The 15,178-nt window shown below is 39.9% G+C and overlaps 1 protein-coding gene across 1 annotated transcript in view; it reads right to left on the bottom strand.

The window, feature by feature from the left end:
• The window catches only part of SMPD3 (sphingomyelin phosphodiesterase 3), a 35,720-nt gene extending 25,501 nt beyond the window's left edge, over positions 1-10,219 (bottom strand). The window contains exon 1 of the mRNA XM_059857152.1: positions 8,598-10,219. Within this exon, the coding sequence (XP_059713135.1) occupies positions 8,598-9,929 (1,332 nt within the window). The 5' untranslated portion in view covers positions 9,930-10,219. The remainder of the gene's footprint in view (positions 1-8,597) is intronic.
• Positions 10,220-15,178: the final 4,959 nt, after the last annotated feature.

Raw genomic sequence — 15,178 nt, 5'->3', positions numbered from 1 at the left:
GGTAGCTGTGTGTCAAGAAGACATTTATTGAATCACCCTTCTGCAGGGACCTACTCCAGGCACTGCTTTCTAAAAATCATCATACAGTCTTGATTGTGCCACGAACCATTCCTCTTTGTGAATGGAAATGTACAGGGAGAAAATATCTAAATATAAGGTCCCAATGTTTTAAAATATTTATTTTTTAATGATCACAGGAGGAAAAAGGTATGTGATAACCTGTTAAACTCTAGAGTAAAATTAAAACTGACTGAACCTATTTGTGGTTTAATAAAATGTCCAGTTCTATAATTTGCACATTAAAAATTAGCCTTTTTCACAATTATGCTGAAATATGCAAACTTTATTCCAATTCTCACTAAATTTGGAATAATCAAATTAGTCAAACATTGAGAAGTTAAAAGTGGATTCAGATCCCTATTACTCCACTGACCATTACATTTTGTTTGCTCTTGGGAGGGGGCCATAAAAATCTCATTACAGACAGGAAAGAGACTTTTCCCTTAAGGGGTAAATCCTGCTAAGGGTGTGTTTGGAATCCAAAATGCCATTTTCTTCTGCTGCATGTTTACATTTGCCTCCTACCAGCAAATGAAATAAGAAAGTGCAAAACTGACCGCTCTGAATTTTTGTTTTCCAAGTACTGGCTGCACTACAAAAGTACTTGACATCAAGTACATTTTATTAAAAGATTTCATCTCAATGCCACAGCACATTACTACAATCTGTTGGAGACACCACACTGGGACTGCACTGTGCAAGACTGGGACTATTCCTAGAATTGTTTTGCAAAAGTTTGTTCTACATGACTGAGGAGTGGTCTGTCCTCCACTGAGAGTGGTATCAGGTAAGAAATGGCTCATGAAAGAAATCAAGGCAACAAGGTCATGGCAGAAAGATTCCTGTTGACAGGAAAAAAACCTAATGAGTAGCAAGAACTGAAATTTTAGAGCTACAGAAAGGGAAAATAACTTGAAATTTAATCACACTGCTTGCTATCATGGGAATTTCTTGGGCTACCTGGAAAATTTTGCACATCTCATGTTTCCCATATGCTGGCACAGTAAGTATACAAAGCTGCAAACTTGACAAATACCTTGTCTCTTAAGAGTTTATATTTACACACATCTGTTCCAGCAGTGCAAAACAATTCTGTCACATCTGGATGATAGATGTCAAGAAAAGCATCAACAGATACTTAAACAAAACCCATGAGAATGCTACTTCAGTACTGGGGCATTTCTTTACTACCTTGAAAAACAGCTTCAGACAGGTCATTGCTGTGTTAGCAAATCATCAAGTGCTCTGAAGAAAATGCTCTTTAATGATTAAAAATTTGAATTGTGCATGAGAAATCTCACTTGATTAAAGACCCAATCTAGAGTTTCAAATACTGTACACAAAAGCAAAACATTTGTTATGAGGAGAACTTAATCTTTAGTGACATTTTCTAGAAGCTTCACTTTGCCAGGAGGGAGCCATTCAAAAATAAAATAGTTTCTTAAATGTGTACCCTCCAAAACAAAGGAGTTATTAACATACAAGTCCAAGCACATGTGGTTGCCTCTCCCTTCAGGGGAAGCAAATCCTGGTATGCATACCAGATGAGAGCTAAAGTTTTGGCATACTCATGGAAAAAGTTCTTCACAAAGTCTTTTACCCCACAATCTCCATGTGGCCAACAAAGCCAGGGCTGGGAAAGGTAAATAAACTGCCTGTAGCACTGAGACTTCTTCAGGTAAATTGGGATCTCCACAGCCTAGCTCCAGCCTCAACCAGTATAGCTTAATCTCATCTTGGGCTGTAAATGAGCAAAACCTTCCATTTCATCCACTTAGGTGACCATGGAGGTGTCAATTTTGCCACTGAAATAAATGTAACCATAGTGCTGCTCCCTGCATTGCTCTTCTGAAGAGGATAAGTCACCAAAGTACAGAACTCTCCAGGAGATGAATTCACAGTCATGGCAGGAACCACACTAATGATGGTCATGCTATGAAGATAAACTAACCAGGCTGAAAGAACCTCTGCATGCTCTGGGGAGGGAAAAAACCCCTCTCTCTCTAAAAGCAGAAGTATGAACATGGCATTTGTAAAGAACATCATCTACACAGGGGCCTTGAGTAACTCTTTGTGTTGAAAATAAAACACCTCAGAGAGAGAGTGAGGGCAGGGCACGGAAACAGAATTTACAGTCGATGTGACAGTGACTTACTCCCCCAGAAATATTCATCTTACCATATGTAGCCAATATTGTCTGAGTTCAGGGGAAGCTCCCTTAAAAAGAGCCTGAGATTCAAGAGGATTGTTGTGGATAAAGCAGGTGCACATGCACAGAGAGTGGCACTTCCACACACACTGCAGGGTTGGTGCCCTGAGATGTGCTCTGTGCTCCCTCTTCCACTGCAGTGGGGATGTCATTATGTAACCCAATGCAATTATAATGAGTTAGCAGTGAGGAAGGGAAAAGAAAGAAATGGAAAACATAATTTGTTTTCTTTCCAGTACAACATTTCTGTAATCTTCCAAATTGTATCAACCTCTCCTGGAGTTTTTTCCCATTTCAGCAAATTTCCAATACAAGCAGGAGAGGCAGCATTAAGAACCTAACTGGGACAGCCAAACTGTCCCAGTCCTCATTCCTGTTACTGCTAGGAGAAGATGCCAAGGAGAACTTGCAGCTCCTCCCATTCCCACTTCAAACATTCCTGTCCCACAGAGATGACTTAGATTAGTCATAACTCCCAAGAAAGGTGTATTTTTGGTTAGCTGAGACATGGTGCAAAAAGATGTAGCTTATTTTCTGTCCTTTACCAGCTCTGCCTTTTGCCTTCAGAAATATGTTGCAGCTTCTAAAGAAGACACATTAGTTATGTCTTCTTATTATAATAATTTTATTATTATAAACATGTTTTTAAGTATATTAAAGAAGTTTAAAATGTTATCGAAGTCAGCTCAAAATTGTGTGGTGCTCTGCAATTCTTTCTACCTACACTTGCACTTGATTATTTCAGAATCCAGAATATTTCTAAATTTTTTCCCACCTGCCATGTGCAACAATTACTGTTCCATGAACTCAGAGAATTTGTTATTTGGCAAAGCTTCATTAAACATATATATGAGGGAAAGTGGCAGTAAATTGGTGCCACTAATGAAGGGCTCTTCCTCTTCTGAAGAGGAAAGCCCACGACTCACATTTTCTCAAATCTGTATTTCATTCTGCACAACAGTTTTTATTTATCCCCATTAATGAAAGGGAAAAGGACCATGATTAATAACATTAATTACATCGAAGTGAAGGAACATGGTACAGTGCTATGGTAGAGTCGGGATTTTTTGTTCTTTTTTTAAGAAAGTCTCAGTTTATTGGACTCCATCCAATTCCTGCATTAACATTTTACAGCAGAAACTCAGCATGTGGAAAATGTTTAGGTTACCCTCCTGCCTTAAATGGCACAGCTTTAGAGTCATCTAAACAAATTCATGAGCAGCACTTTTATACATCTTGGGATAACTGTAGGTACTGGCCAACTGATCAAGGACAAGAAAATCTATGCACTGGAAACTAGATGTTCTTTGGCTGGGGGCAGAAAGGAGCCATTCCCCTTTTCTGTGCAATCCTGAGGTCCAAAATGTTCCCCTCAACCCAGTGTGGAATTGCAGCAGCTGCCCCTGCACTCCAGGCACAGCTCACATGGGCTGGCTTGGACAGCAAAGGCAGCTTAAATTACCCAGGTGAAATGCATCTGCATCAGAAATATCAAAAAGGAGACTCACAGAGGTGAATTTAGGGAACCCTCATTTTCTCACACAAAGCAGGCTCCTTGAGAGGAGAAAACAGTAAAAATTGTGCTTCGAAACAGTTTTGCAATCAGAGCTGCTGCTCCTTCAACCATCTGTTACCACCATGTCAGCTCTTTGAAAAACAAGTTGAGCTTTGCACTCAGAGCAAAGGTTGCTAGGTTTCCTTTAAGCAATGAATAATAACATGTTCTCTGCACAATTACTGTACTCCCTGAGAACAGCCATCATTTTCAGAGAATTTGAAAAGTAAATCTGTTAATAACCTTAGGAATTAATATTAATTAACTACAACTTCTTCCAGAAATCTAGCAAAATCCACAAGACATTCTTTTTCCTTTTGATTTTGATGAATACTATTAACTGTTCAAACTTCCCACATCAGACTGCAGTTTTGCATTTTGCTCACTTACTCTGTTATAACTTAGAATTCTTATTTTTGCTAAAATTGATTCCTTTGGCAGATGCCAAAACCCAGAATAGTCTCCTGCTAGGAACAGTAGGAAGCACAGCCTTCTACACACCATCTGTATCTCCCAGTCCCATTGGGAGCAAGAAGCCTCCAAAAACCTCTCTCTCAGTCAACAGCCATTTTGAGAATGATGCCTCTTTCACTCACCTCCCTACTCTGACTGTGCATCTACAATCTAGCTTAGATTTACATTATTGCTACAAATATTACAATTTAGGATAAGAGAGATGAAATTTGTCAGCAAAAGTGAGTTTTTATTAGATTGCTACACTGGAAAAATATGGACAAAAGCACTCACTGACACCTTTTAAACTTGATTTAACAATATTGATTTGTAAAATCAGCATCCAGTTTCTGAAAAGGATGTATATTTTATAATTCCCTTTAAATCCATCAAAACTACAGTGCATTAACATCACGTGTGAGCCAAAGTTGCAGCTGCAGAGGAGCTGAGACTGCTGTAATCTGCACCATGCTCCAGACAGACCTGTCCAAGCCAGCTTTTCAGTGCCAGTCACCAGCACAGGGGCTGTGCCAGGCCCCCTTCCCACCTGTCTGCAGCTGAGCAGCAGCAGAGACAATGGAAGTTATAAAATCTACAAAGTGACTCCAGGGCTCTTCTCTTCAGCATTTTAAATGAATGTGAAATGCCATGCTGGAACAGAGAGTCTCAGCAGAGTCTCCCAAGGGCCCAGACTGTCAAAGTATGAAAATGGATTGGCTGATTTATGTATTTGCTAACTTCTCCTCTGAGTCTTTATGGCAACTAGGAACAATGGTTTAACACTTCAGACATGAAACTATCACTTGGCTGTGACATTTTCCCCCTTCATATTTGCTATTTTTTTCATGTTTTTCTTACATGCCAATGAGACCCTCAGACTGGGGACAAAAGCACTGGTAGAGTTTGAAGAGTTCCAAGTGCCAAATGCAAATTAGTCCTCTTTGCAGAAAATGGGCTCCACACAAGGGCTCCTCACAACTACGTCATCCTTGTGTCTCCATCCTGCCCTGGAAAGCAGCAGCCACCAGAGATGGAAAAGCCAGTCTGGTCTCTGTCAGGAAAATGCCAGCAGTAGCACCTTTTGTGGCAGACATCCTTAGGAGGAGAGCAGAAGCAGACTTCCTTTGCACAGGTCTCCAGATAGCTGTTAGGTAGCATGAAACTGTGCTAAAAGCCTCTGTAATTTACTTCCAACTTGGCTCCTTGGTTGTGACACCCTAGGTGTTAAGCCACAATCAAATCACTTTACCTTCCTGTACTTTAGTTTCTCCTTCTATGAAGCAGATATTGACCTTTCTTCATTAAGCACTCTGAGACATAGCAATGAAAAGCAGTGGGTAAGAGCTGATTGTTATTACAGCTACTAATAATAATCCTTGAGCTCTGTAAGTCTCTCAGGTAAAATAATTTTGTATGACTAAGCAAATCTCCCAAATCCTTCCAAATCTCTACCTGAACTTTACAATCTAGATAGTGAAGACAGGGCAGGGAAGACAAAGGCAATGGAAAATAATTTCTTATTCATGGGAAACAGAACCCGTTCTAAAATGAAAAAATGTGCAAAACACTTGTACCAGGGCAGTAGGGATCTGTTTTATGTCAGAGTCCCCCAAAGCAGTTTTGTCATTTTCAAATTATTTCAACTTTCTTTAAATATTTAGTTCTGAGACCTTTAATTTATCTCCCTAACAGCTCTATTTGTAGTAAGGAGACAATCCTACTTACTAAAAAACAATCAGACTCTTTCTCTGAACGTTTTTCTGAAATTAGATGTTGGGTGTTTCTTAAGGTTCAGAATAATTGGAAGAAAGGCTTCATTCTCTCCATGAGTGGAAACAGTAACTGGCTTTATCCATATTTTCAAACATATGAGCCTTCTCCCCTCAATTGCTTTGCACAACTTTTGGCTTCTAACCAACACAGAGAGCAACTGCTCCTTTACTCAGAGATGGAAGCTGTGCAAGGGGAACAGTCTTCACAAGTATCTTTCCAAAACAAACCTCAGCTGATGCCTTTTCTACTTCAGAAATGGGAACACTGCATTACACAGGAGTCAGGAACTTAAAAACTCAGGGTTTGCACAGGACAGAGGCTCAGCTCCATGCCCCTGTGGAGAGGGAAGCAGTTAGGCCACTCCTGTTCTGCAAGGCTCTCTTACTTTCCTTGAAACCAGAGAAACTCTGTGTAGGACTGGCTGGTATTATGGGCATTCAGAATTCTGTAAGGGCCAGAAAAAGTCCCACCTGGCTGCAGGGAGATGAGCTGTCCCTTGGGATGGCAGAGTGCTGGCCAGAACAGCACCTGCCACCCAGAGCTCTGGTACCCTCTGCCAGCACCTGCTGCCTGGTGGAACAGCTCGAGGCTTCTGAACTTACTGCACTGATTCCTGCTGACTTCACAAACAAACCAGGCTTTCACTTACTGCATGTAGTTTTTGTCTCTGGAGTCCACACCCATCCAGTTGCTGACTAAGCACCACATCAAGAAAAACAGCCTCTAAAACGACTTTATTTCAAAGACAATATGAAATGATTATTCCTACTCTATGTTGGTGCTGGCATCAAAGAAATTAAATGTGCACAATTGGTTATTTAATATACAATTAAAGAGAGAAAGTAAATTCATGTTAAGATAGACTTAGAATGAAAGATATTTTAGGCATGCAAAAAAGTATATCAGAATGACACAGGAGGAAAAACATGGCTCCTATGGCTGGGCAGAACTCTATTATATTCAAAAGAATGGAGTCATCTTTGGAACTTTATAATAATTGGCCTCTATTCCCTGCTCAACTGTAACATTATTTAACAACTTGGTTCCATAATTAAGTTCATCTTCCCAGTGGAATCTTGAAAAGAGGCTTAATTTTCTGCAAGAGAAATGGAGACATTGCAGCCTGCCTAGCAGGGTGGCAAATCAATGACTCAGCAATGGGCAGTTACAGATTGGTTTTAATCTCTTAATCCCCAATATAAGCATATGTTCAAGGGTAGTCTTTGTGACCCCAGAAATATTTATACTGCCCAAGATCTATGTTTATTTTTTGCTTGCAGCAATTTGTGATGAAAAAAATAAATTGTTGCTGTTTATTAACACACAAGAGTGCAACATAGAGAGCTTAGACCCAGTTTTTGGAAACCTGTATTCAGATAGGGATTGGCTTTTGTTTATGTCAATGTACATGAAATACTGAACTATTTTCAGAACCAAAATTCTAATATTTGGGGGGTTTCTTACACAACTCAAAGTACCAAAAGATTTTGCTTTGGTTAAAAACTACAAAGCCTCCCACTGATCCTTATTCACAATCCATATTCTTAATGGCTGTTAATAGCTTTTGTTGAGGATTTGTGACTAGAAAATACATATAATTTGAGCATCTGATGTACTTTGCCAATGTTAGAAAAGAAGTTCAGGATTTAGTTAGTGAAATCCATTCCAAACTGTGACTAAATCACAAAATCTGAAATTCAGTATTTTGGACATTTTCAGATCTTTCTAGGTTAGGATCTACGGACTTGGATCTCGGGCAAAAATTTTTTATTCTTGATTAATCACAAATTAGAAAAGCCCACTTTCCAGGTTAGAAACAGCACAGCTGGATACTCCCAAGAGTTAAGCCTGAACAGCCACTAGGTCTTGGAAAAGCAAATGCAGACTTTCTGCTTTTCATGATTTACAGACATACAACCCCAGGCTTCCTGTTCTCTCTACCATTAGTTAATTTGTGTAAACTGTGTTAACAGCGCAAAAAAGCTCTGCGCTCCCCAATGTCCCAGGCATGTTTGTCTTGTTTATTCTTCTTCATATCTCTCCTTACTAATTCTTTAGCAAGCAAAAGAGCAGAGTAGCCATACCTTTCACTGCAATTCTTTCAGTTTTATTATACTGACATTTAGACATTTGATTGTCTTTTGATTGCCAGACAAACACACAATGAGCACAAGCTGGTTTCCAACAGTGATGCTCATTGTACTGTACTCATGTTATGAGGCTTAGAATTTATGCATTTTCTTACAGAGATTTCTGTAAAGAAAGAGATTAAAATATCGTGAAAATCACTTCAAATTTTGAGTCTTGAAATTATACTTGAGTTCTACCTCCAAAAGTCCCTCATTGTTTCAGACACATCCTTCATTTTAACACAGTATTCAGGCTACAAATCCCATAAAGATTATATCTATAACCCATTAGGTTATATCAGGAAATCTAAATCCTAATGTTGCCTCTGTTGTGGTCTAAAGAAATGTGGAAATAATGTAACTTTATAACTTGCCACATATACAGAGTCAATACATACAGCTTCAAAAAGGCTCTTACCTTGAGAAACAAGGCTCCCTTGGAAGCCAAGGAATCCATTCCTCTTCCATTGGGGTAACAGTGATAGGCAGCATCCATAACAGGATAGCGGCTGGCAAAAAGTAGACCACTGTTCACAAACTTAAAGCTACAGCAGCTGTGGCAGCTGTAGACCCCAACATCATAGACGATGTATTCAAAATAGTGATGGAGCTGCTCTTTCAATTTCTCCGCAGCTCTTTTGTCAAACACTTCCTGCAAGCACAGGAAGTCCAGGTTGGCAGGGAAGAAAGCAGAGATCTCATGATCAAAGGTCTCATCTGTGTGTTTCTTTTTCCGCACTGAAGTCTTCTTCATGATTGAAGCTTTGTAGAGGAGCTTGTTGTTGACAGTGCTTTGGTCCACTGTACCATCTCCAACACGGACTTTGACTAGGGACTCTCGTGAGGCAGAGCAGCTGTCTAAACTCCCAGAATCTCCTTCCTTCTGTTTGTGGTTTGGTGTTTTTGACACCTCTGCATCACCTTCCGGTGAGGGCTCTGCTGGGCCACTGGCACGAGCGTGGCCGTTGACGGGGTCTGCTTCTGTGTCTGACATGTGGCCATTCTCCTCTCCATTGATACGGACAATGCAAGTGTTTTCTTCTCCCTCGTGTGGCTCTCCACTTCCACCTTTATCTTCTCTGCTCTCCTCGCCGTTGTTTGAGCCACAGTTGTCTCCTTTGTACTCCATTGATGTTGTCCTTTTGATGCCAGCATTAACAGTGCGGTTATCTCCAGCCTGGGGGGAGACCAGGCTGCTGAAACTCGCTGCACTGATGGATGTGTTGGTAGGAGAATCTATGTATATTTTAATCTGTGGCCTGCTTGCTCCATTTCGGATCCTCCGGCCAATCTCCTTAGCCCTGGCCTGCGTGTTGAAAACGTTATTAAATCTTGCCAGGGAATCGGGCAGCAGGCAAACATTGGCACTGCCGAAGCAGAAGCTTTTCCCACTCCCTGCTGCCTTCCATTCAGTGAGCAGTGTGGCTCCATTGGCGTGGTTCTTGTCTTTCAGCCTGGAGTAGATATAGGGCCTTCTGGCTGACTGCAGCGGGGACCAGAGCAAGAAGCCAATCAGAGCGAAAGGAAGAGAGGCCACCAAGAGTGCCAGGTAGATGGGAGTGGTAATAATGATGCAGAGTGCGTGAAAATAGCATGGGTCATCTGCTCTTTGACGTTTTTCATAGGTGGTTGGAACAAAAGAGCCCACGAGCCTGTCTGCTAGCCAGTAACATGGGAAAATCAGGCCCCAGGAAAAAGAATGCAGAACTGACAGAAAGCTGTTGGGAAATGGAGAAGTGTATAAAACCATTGCAACTCAGTTATGACAACACTTCAGGGCCTACTACATGATGTCACTGTGTCAAACATCCATAAGAACACTGGGAGAGGGATGGGGAAAAAAGATCTGGTCAGGAGATTGTTGGGTTTTTTCCCAGTGAGATTCAATAACAAAACTTTAAGAGCACCATTTCACTGTGTTGGAGTAAAAATGAAACAAGGCCACTGTTTTCGTCTGGCTTTTTGGCATCTGTATTTGTCAAAGGATGTCATTGTTCACTGGGGGCTGCCATAATGAAATTCTCCAGAGGCAAAACAGAAACCTGCAGAAACAAAAAACAAAACATATTGGAAGTTTAAGTAACACTTATTGGAAGTTTAAAGCAGATTGAGTTTTTCTCACAACAATTAAAGACTTATTACATACAGTGTATTTAGATGGAAATTGGAAAGGTAGGATCAAGGGAGGATTTGGGAGTTTTTTGTTTTGTTTCAATTATTAGCTCAGCATTACTTCACCAATCTTATGCAACATGTTTGAGTTCAAAGAAATAAGGGACAAGTCAAGTGCCAAATAACAAATGCTTGGCATTTACTCAGTGCCAAAGGCATTTTGGGATGTTGATAATAGGGGGGAGCCTGGCAGATTTGTTTTTCTGGATGATTTTTGGATTCTTTAGTAAAAATGCTCAAAAGTGACTCTGGCATCTACACGTCAGATAGGAAAAAAATAACCTAAAACCTATCCAATTATGTAATTACCATTAGAAAAGAAAAATCTCTAAAGAAGTTATTCTGTTCTAAAATGCTTTATTAAAGCCCTATTTACATAATCACTCAGCAGACCAGAAAGATTCCTGTTTACAGCAGTGCCAAGGGTAAACAGAACGTTGTGTTTGGGATCTGTGAAGTGAGGACAGACTGCAAGCCTTATATTCCAACTTTCAGGCTGACAGCCTTCCTGGTGAAAGGTGTAGCAGTGTTGCAGAATATAAGGTCAATTTGACTTTTACTATTTTAAAATAACGGACCAAAAGAAAATGCAAAACTCAATGGATCCATAAAAAAATTGCCTAATTAGGTCTTCAATAGGTGTTTCCTTGAGCATATGATGACAGGATGTTACAACTCCCTGGGGACCATGAAACCAAGGGACAGTTTTGTAGATAGAGCAGTCAATGCCTGCTTGGGGATGTGCTGAAGTAAAAAAAAAAAAAAAAAAAAAAAAAATCAATTCAATACAACTGTTGCCAGTTCTAATATGGACTGCAGTATCGATAATCTACAAGATAAATCTACAAGATAAAACTGTCCAGCAAACCATGAAACACCCAACTGAAACAGCTTCACAAAAGCCATTATCCAGATTGTGGAGACATACTGTGTAAACGAAAATTCATGCTTACTGCAGATCCAACATACTATTGTGTATTTGTAAAAATGAAAGAAAAATTAATGCAATCACAAATCTTTCCATGGGATAAGATTGCACAGCCCAAGCAGATTGGTTTGGACTGAGGCTTGCTTTAACAACTTTCAGCAAGAACGTGATTCTCTGTAAACATTAAAGGCTGTATGATGGTTCAAGGCCACATTGGTGACTCCTACACTTCCTCTGCCTTAAAAAGGGAGAGTATCTTTCAAAATCAGCACGGTTTTTGACCAGGTGCCAGCTGCATTTCTCACTACCAGCCTACTGAAGTGAGGAGGCAATAAGGATTTGAGTACACACTTGTATTCCATGCATTTTATTCCATGAATTCTAATAGAATTTCCACAACTCATGACACAGAAGCACAAAAACCCTGGTACCACAGCAAGCTTTAAAATATAATTGGAAAAAAGGGAAGAGGGTATAAAGGGAAGAGCTGGATGTCCTTTAAAGTTTTGCATATTGCAGACGGAAGACACAGACAAGTCAAGGTCCTAATTAAAAACCCTCTTCTTGCAAGGAAATGATTATCCTGACTTACTAAACTTCCAGATGAAAGCAATCACAGAACTTGCCAAGGCTCTGTCACAGACTCACTGGCACACACACAAACAGGAACTAAGTTTCCTACTCCTTACTAGAAAATCCTATGCATGCTAGTGCCTCAAAGCCACCCCAAAAAAGAGAATTAAGAGGGTCATGAGAGACAGATTTTATCTCAACAAGATCTTAAGGGGTGAGGGAAGGCACCATGTGAGCCAACAGGAACTTGGAAAACATGACGTCAGTCACATCTCTCCTAATGCAACGGTTTAGATGGAGCCTAAAGCTAAAGTGCCTAATTCCTTGTGATGAAGGGTATTACTTGGTAATCCAATGCTTTATTCATGGGGGTTTGGGAGATTAAGGGAGAATTTAAGATATTGCAATGAAACAGATATTTTTGTATGCTACAAAGACGTAAATGGCAGTGTTGTTTGGTGGTTTTTATTACTCTGTGAGTGTTTGAAGGCTAAAAATAGACTTTATTTAATTTTTTTTATGGTGGCAGTATAGAACATCTCAACTTTAGTGATAACACGGCATCAGGCAGAAAGGTTTCAAAGATTTTTATGATCATAATTATGCCCAGAAGTATGGTGGAGACATCATAGATCAAAATAGATGTTTCTAGCTCCAGCATTGCTTGCAAACTAAATAAAGGACAATACAAGTCAACAAGTGATAGGAGAAACAGAAGAAAAATAACAAATCTTAGAATAATCATGTTATGAGAACAGTCTAGAAATGGTCAGAAAAGTTTCAACTTCCTTTTGCTTAGAAACTAAAATACACTTTCAAATTCAGACAACTAAACTTTCTTCAAAAATGATAATGATATCACCTATATACGGTAAAATTACAGTAAACTGTGTCTTTAAAACTATGAGTAAATCACTGGCACAACAGTTATTTATTTAAAAACAGAATAAAACTGCTGAAGTGGCTAACTGATTTGGAAAATTACCCTATGGATAACTTCACATCATAATTTACATATATTCATTAAAACTAGTGTTTCTTGAATCCTGACAGTTGGTTCCCAGTGAAGATTTTAGCAATATTTATCTAAAAATGAATTCTAGAAAAGCAGTTTATTTAGGCTGTGGTTTTACCTTGATTTCCTTCTTGTCATTGTAATTTCAATCAAAGAAAAAACAGTCTTACAAAACTGATCCCACTAGACCATGTGAAACCACAAAAATTTGTGTTTGTAACTGAGCACAGGTGAAATGAAGATCTGAGGAAACTGAGGGAATTCTCACTCAGGCTCTCACGTCATTGAGGCTTATTAGACAAACCACAACATAATTTTTGCTTTCCTCATTGTTCTCATCTGGTTTTCCTCCCAGACACACTTCATAAAATTCTTCCTTTATTCAGTGTTGTTCCCCTGATTATTCTTATACATGCTTTTAATTGGAGTCTAGTTCAACAGCTAACTAACCTTCTGGAAAAAGCCCACTCCAAAAGGCCAAAACCACATGAACTGCTTTCCATGCTTGATTACATGGCTGTAATTAGAGAGATGCAGCCATCTCAAGGGATCAGTGGCTCTAATGAAGATGTTTCCTTGTTCCCCTGTGATCACTTCACAGCCTGATGTTCTAACTGAAATCCTTTCATCCTGGTTGGGACTCAGTCCATGAAGGAGTTCACAATGCAGGCTAAGGGAATTTAAGCAGAACTTACTGGCTCACCTTAACTTCCACTTAAATCAATAACAATTTACAGCTTAGGAAAATCTTTGTAAAAACTTAGGGAAAACATGGATCCTCTTTGGTATGAGAAGCTGAATGTGGTGAATCACTGGTACTGATGAATAAAGCAGACTAAGGATTTGGCAGGAGGAGAAGGGAAGGAGGACAATGTTTTTGCAGACTTGCCATTGTAACATCCATTTACCAGTTTCTGCCTAAACTCTCTCCCTCCTTTGAAAAGAAGGTCATCAAACCCTGCCAGGCTGCTCTGCACCTTGTCTCTTTGTCCATGGGCAGCCAACAGGCACGAATCAGTATAAACAAGATGTCTAACTTAATTGAGTTAACCTGTAAAAGAGAAAATACTAAGAAGTGTGAATTTACAAGTCTCCCTGAATAGCAGAGATGTCAGCAGTTAAGCACATGTCTGCAGTAAAAAAACCCCAAAGCACCCCCACAAGTCCAGGGAGCTGCTCAAGCCTCTGGCATATTCAGGGAGTAGATTTGCGATGATGAAATCTGTGTTTGAAGCAAGGAGGTGCTAAATTTTCTTTAGGAGTGCTTGGAATCTCAGTGATGCCTCTGTCTGAATGTCTCCAAAGCTGTAGACTGAAGGAGATTTGGTGCTGTTATTAAGCACAGGTGAAGGGAGCTGAACTAGGGCTGGAGCCCATTGGTCACAGTGCTGGAGCTGCATCAGCAGTGCCCAAGGTACCTGTGGTTACTCAAAGGACAGTGGGAGTGGGAGTCACCTCCTTTATCTGACAAAAGATTGGCTGCAGCTGCAGAGAAACCGGGCTGGCCTGGTGCCCTGTGTACCTCCTCACCCCAAATGGGAGCTTTTCTTTCAAAGTGCTGAAAAGTTGTTTGTGATCACCCTGAAATACTTGCTCTGAGCTTTACAGTTAAGTGGGCCATGGCAGCAGATTCTCATTTCCAAAAGCAAATCATCTGAATTTGGTAGTCCCAGATCATATTCCTAGGCCAAAAACCATACCCCCACACCTTCTGCTACCTAAATAAATTGGGTTATGTTTTAAACTTAATAAAAAATATATAAATTCAATTATGTTAATGTGTGGAAACACAGGTTAAAAAAAGATCTTTACAATTATAACCCATTGAAAAGCAATAAAAACATGTCAGTTCTGTCCCTTTTTACTTCCAAAATAGATGAAAAATTGAAGCTGAATGCATTATTGCAGAAAACAGTCATCTTTCATATTCCTGCCAGCAACACTGATTCTACCCTGACACAAGAGATTATACTTGCTCAAACCTTACATGCAGAGTCATAAATGCAGAAGGGACACATCACATCTCTCAAGCCCACGAGAGGTTTATTCTTTACTTCACACATACAAACTGCACTCCAACAATGAATGCTGTGTTTACACACCAGCTCTACTAATTGCTCCCTGGAGGCCTGACCCAAACCCAGAAAACTTCACCAGTACAGCTCCAAATTCTGAAATACACCTCCAAAGCTCTGTGCATTCTGTAAGTGCACCAGTACCAGCCTGTGAACATCAGCTAACTAATCAAATACAAATCATGTGGGAACTTTTTACAAGGGCATTTAGTTGTACTTCACTGGAGAGCATGAAG

This window comes from Haemorhous mexicanus, chromosome 12 (genome assembly GCF_027477595.1).
Source record: "Haemorhous mexicanus isolate bHaeMex1 chromosome 12, bHaeMex1.pri, whole genome shotgun sequence".
Classification (NCBI taxonomy): domain Eukaryota; kingdom Metazoa; phylum Chordata; class Aves; order Passeriformes; family Fringillidae; genus Haemorhous; species Haemorhous mexicanus.
The sequence above is the reverse complement of the archived record's forward strand: the minus strand, read 5'-3'. Positions and strand labels throughout refer to the sequence as shown.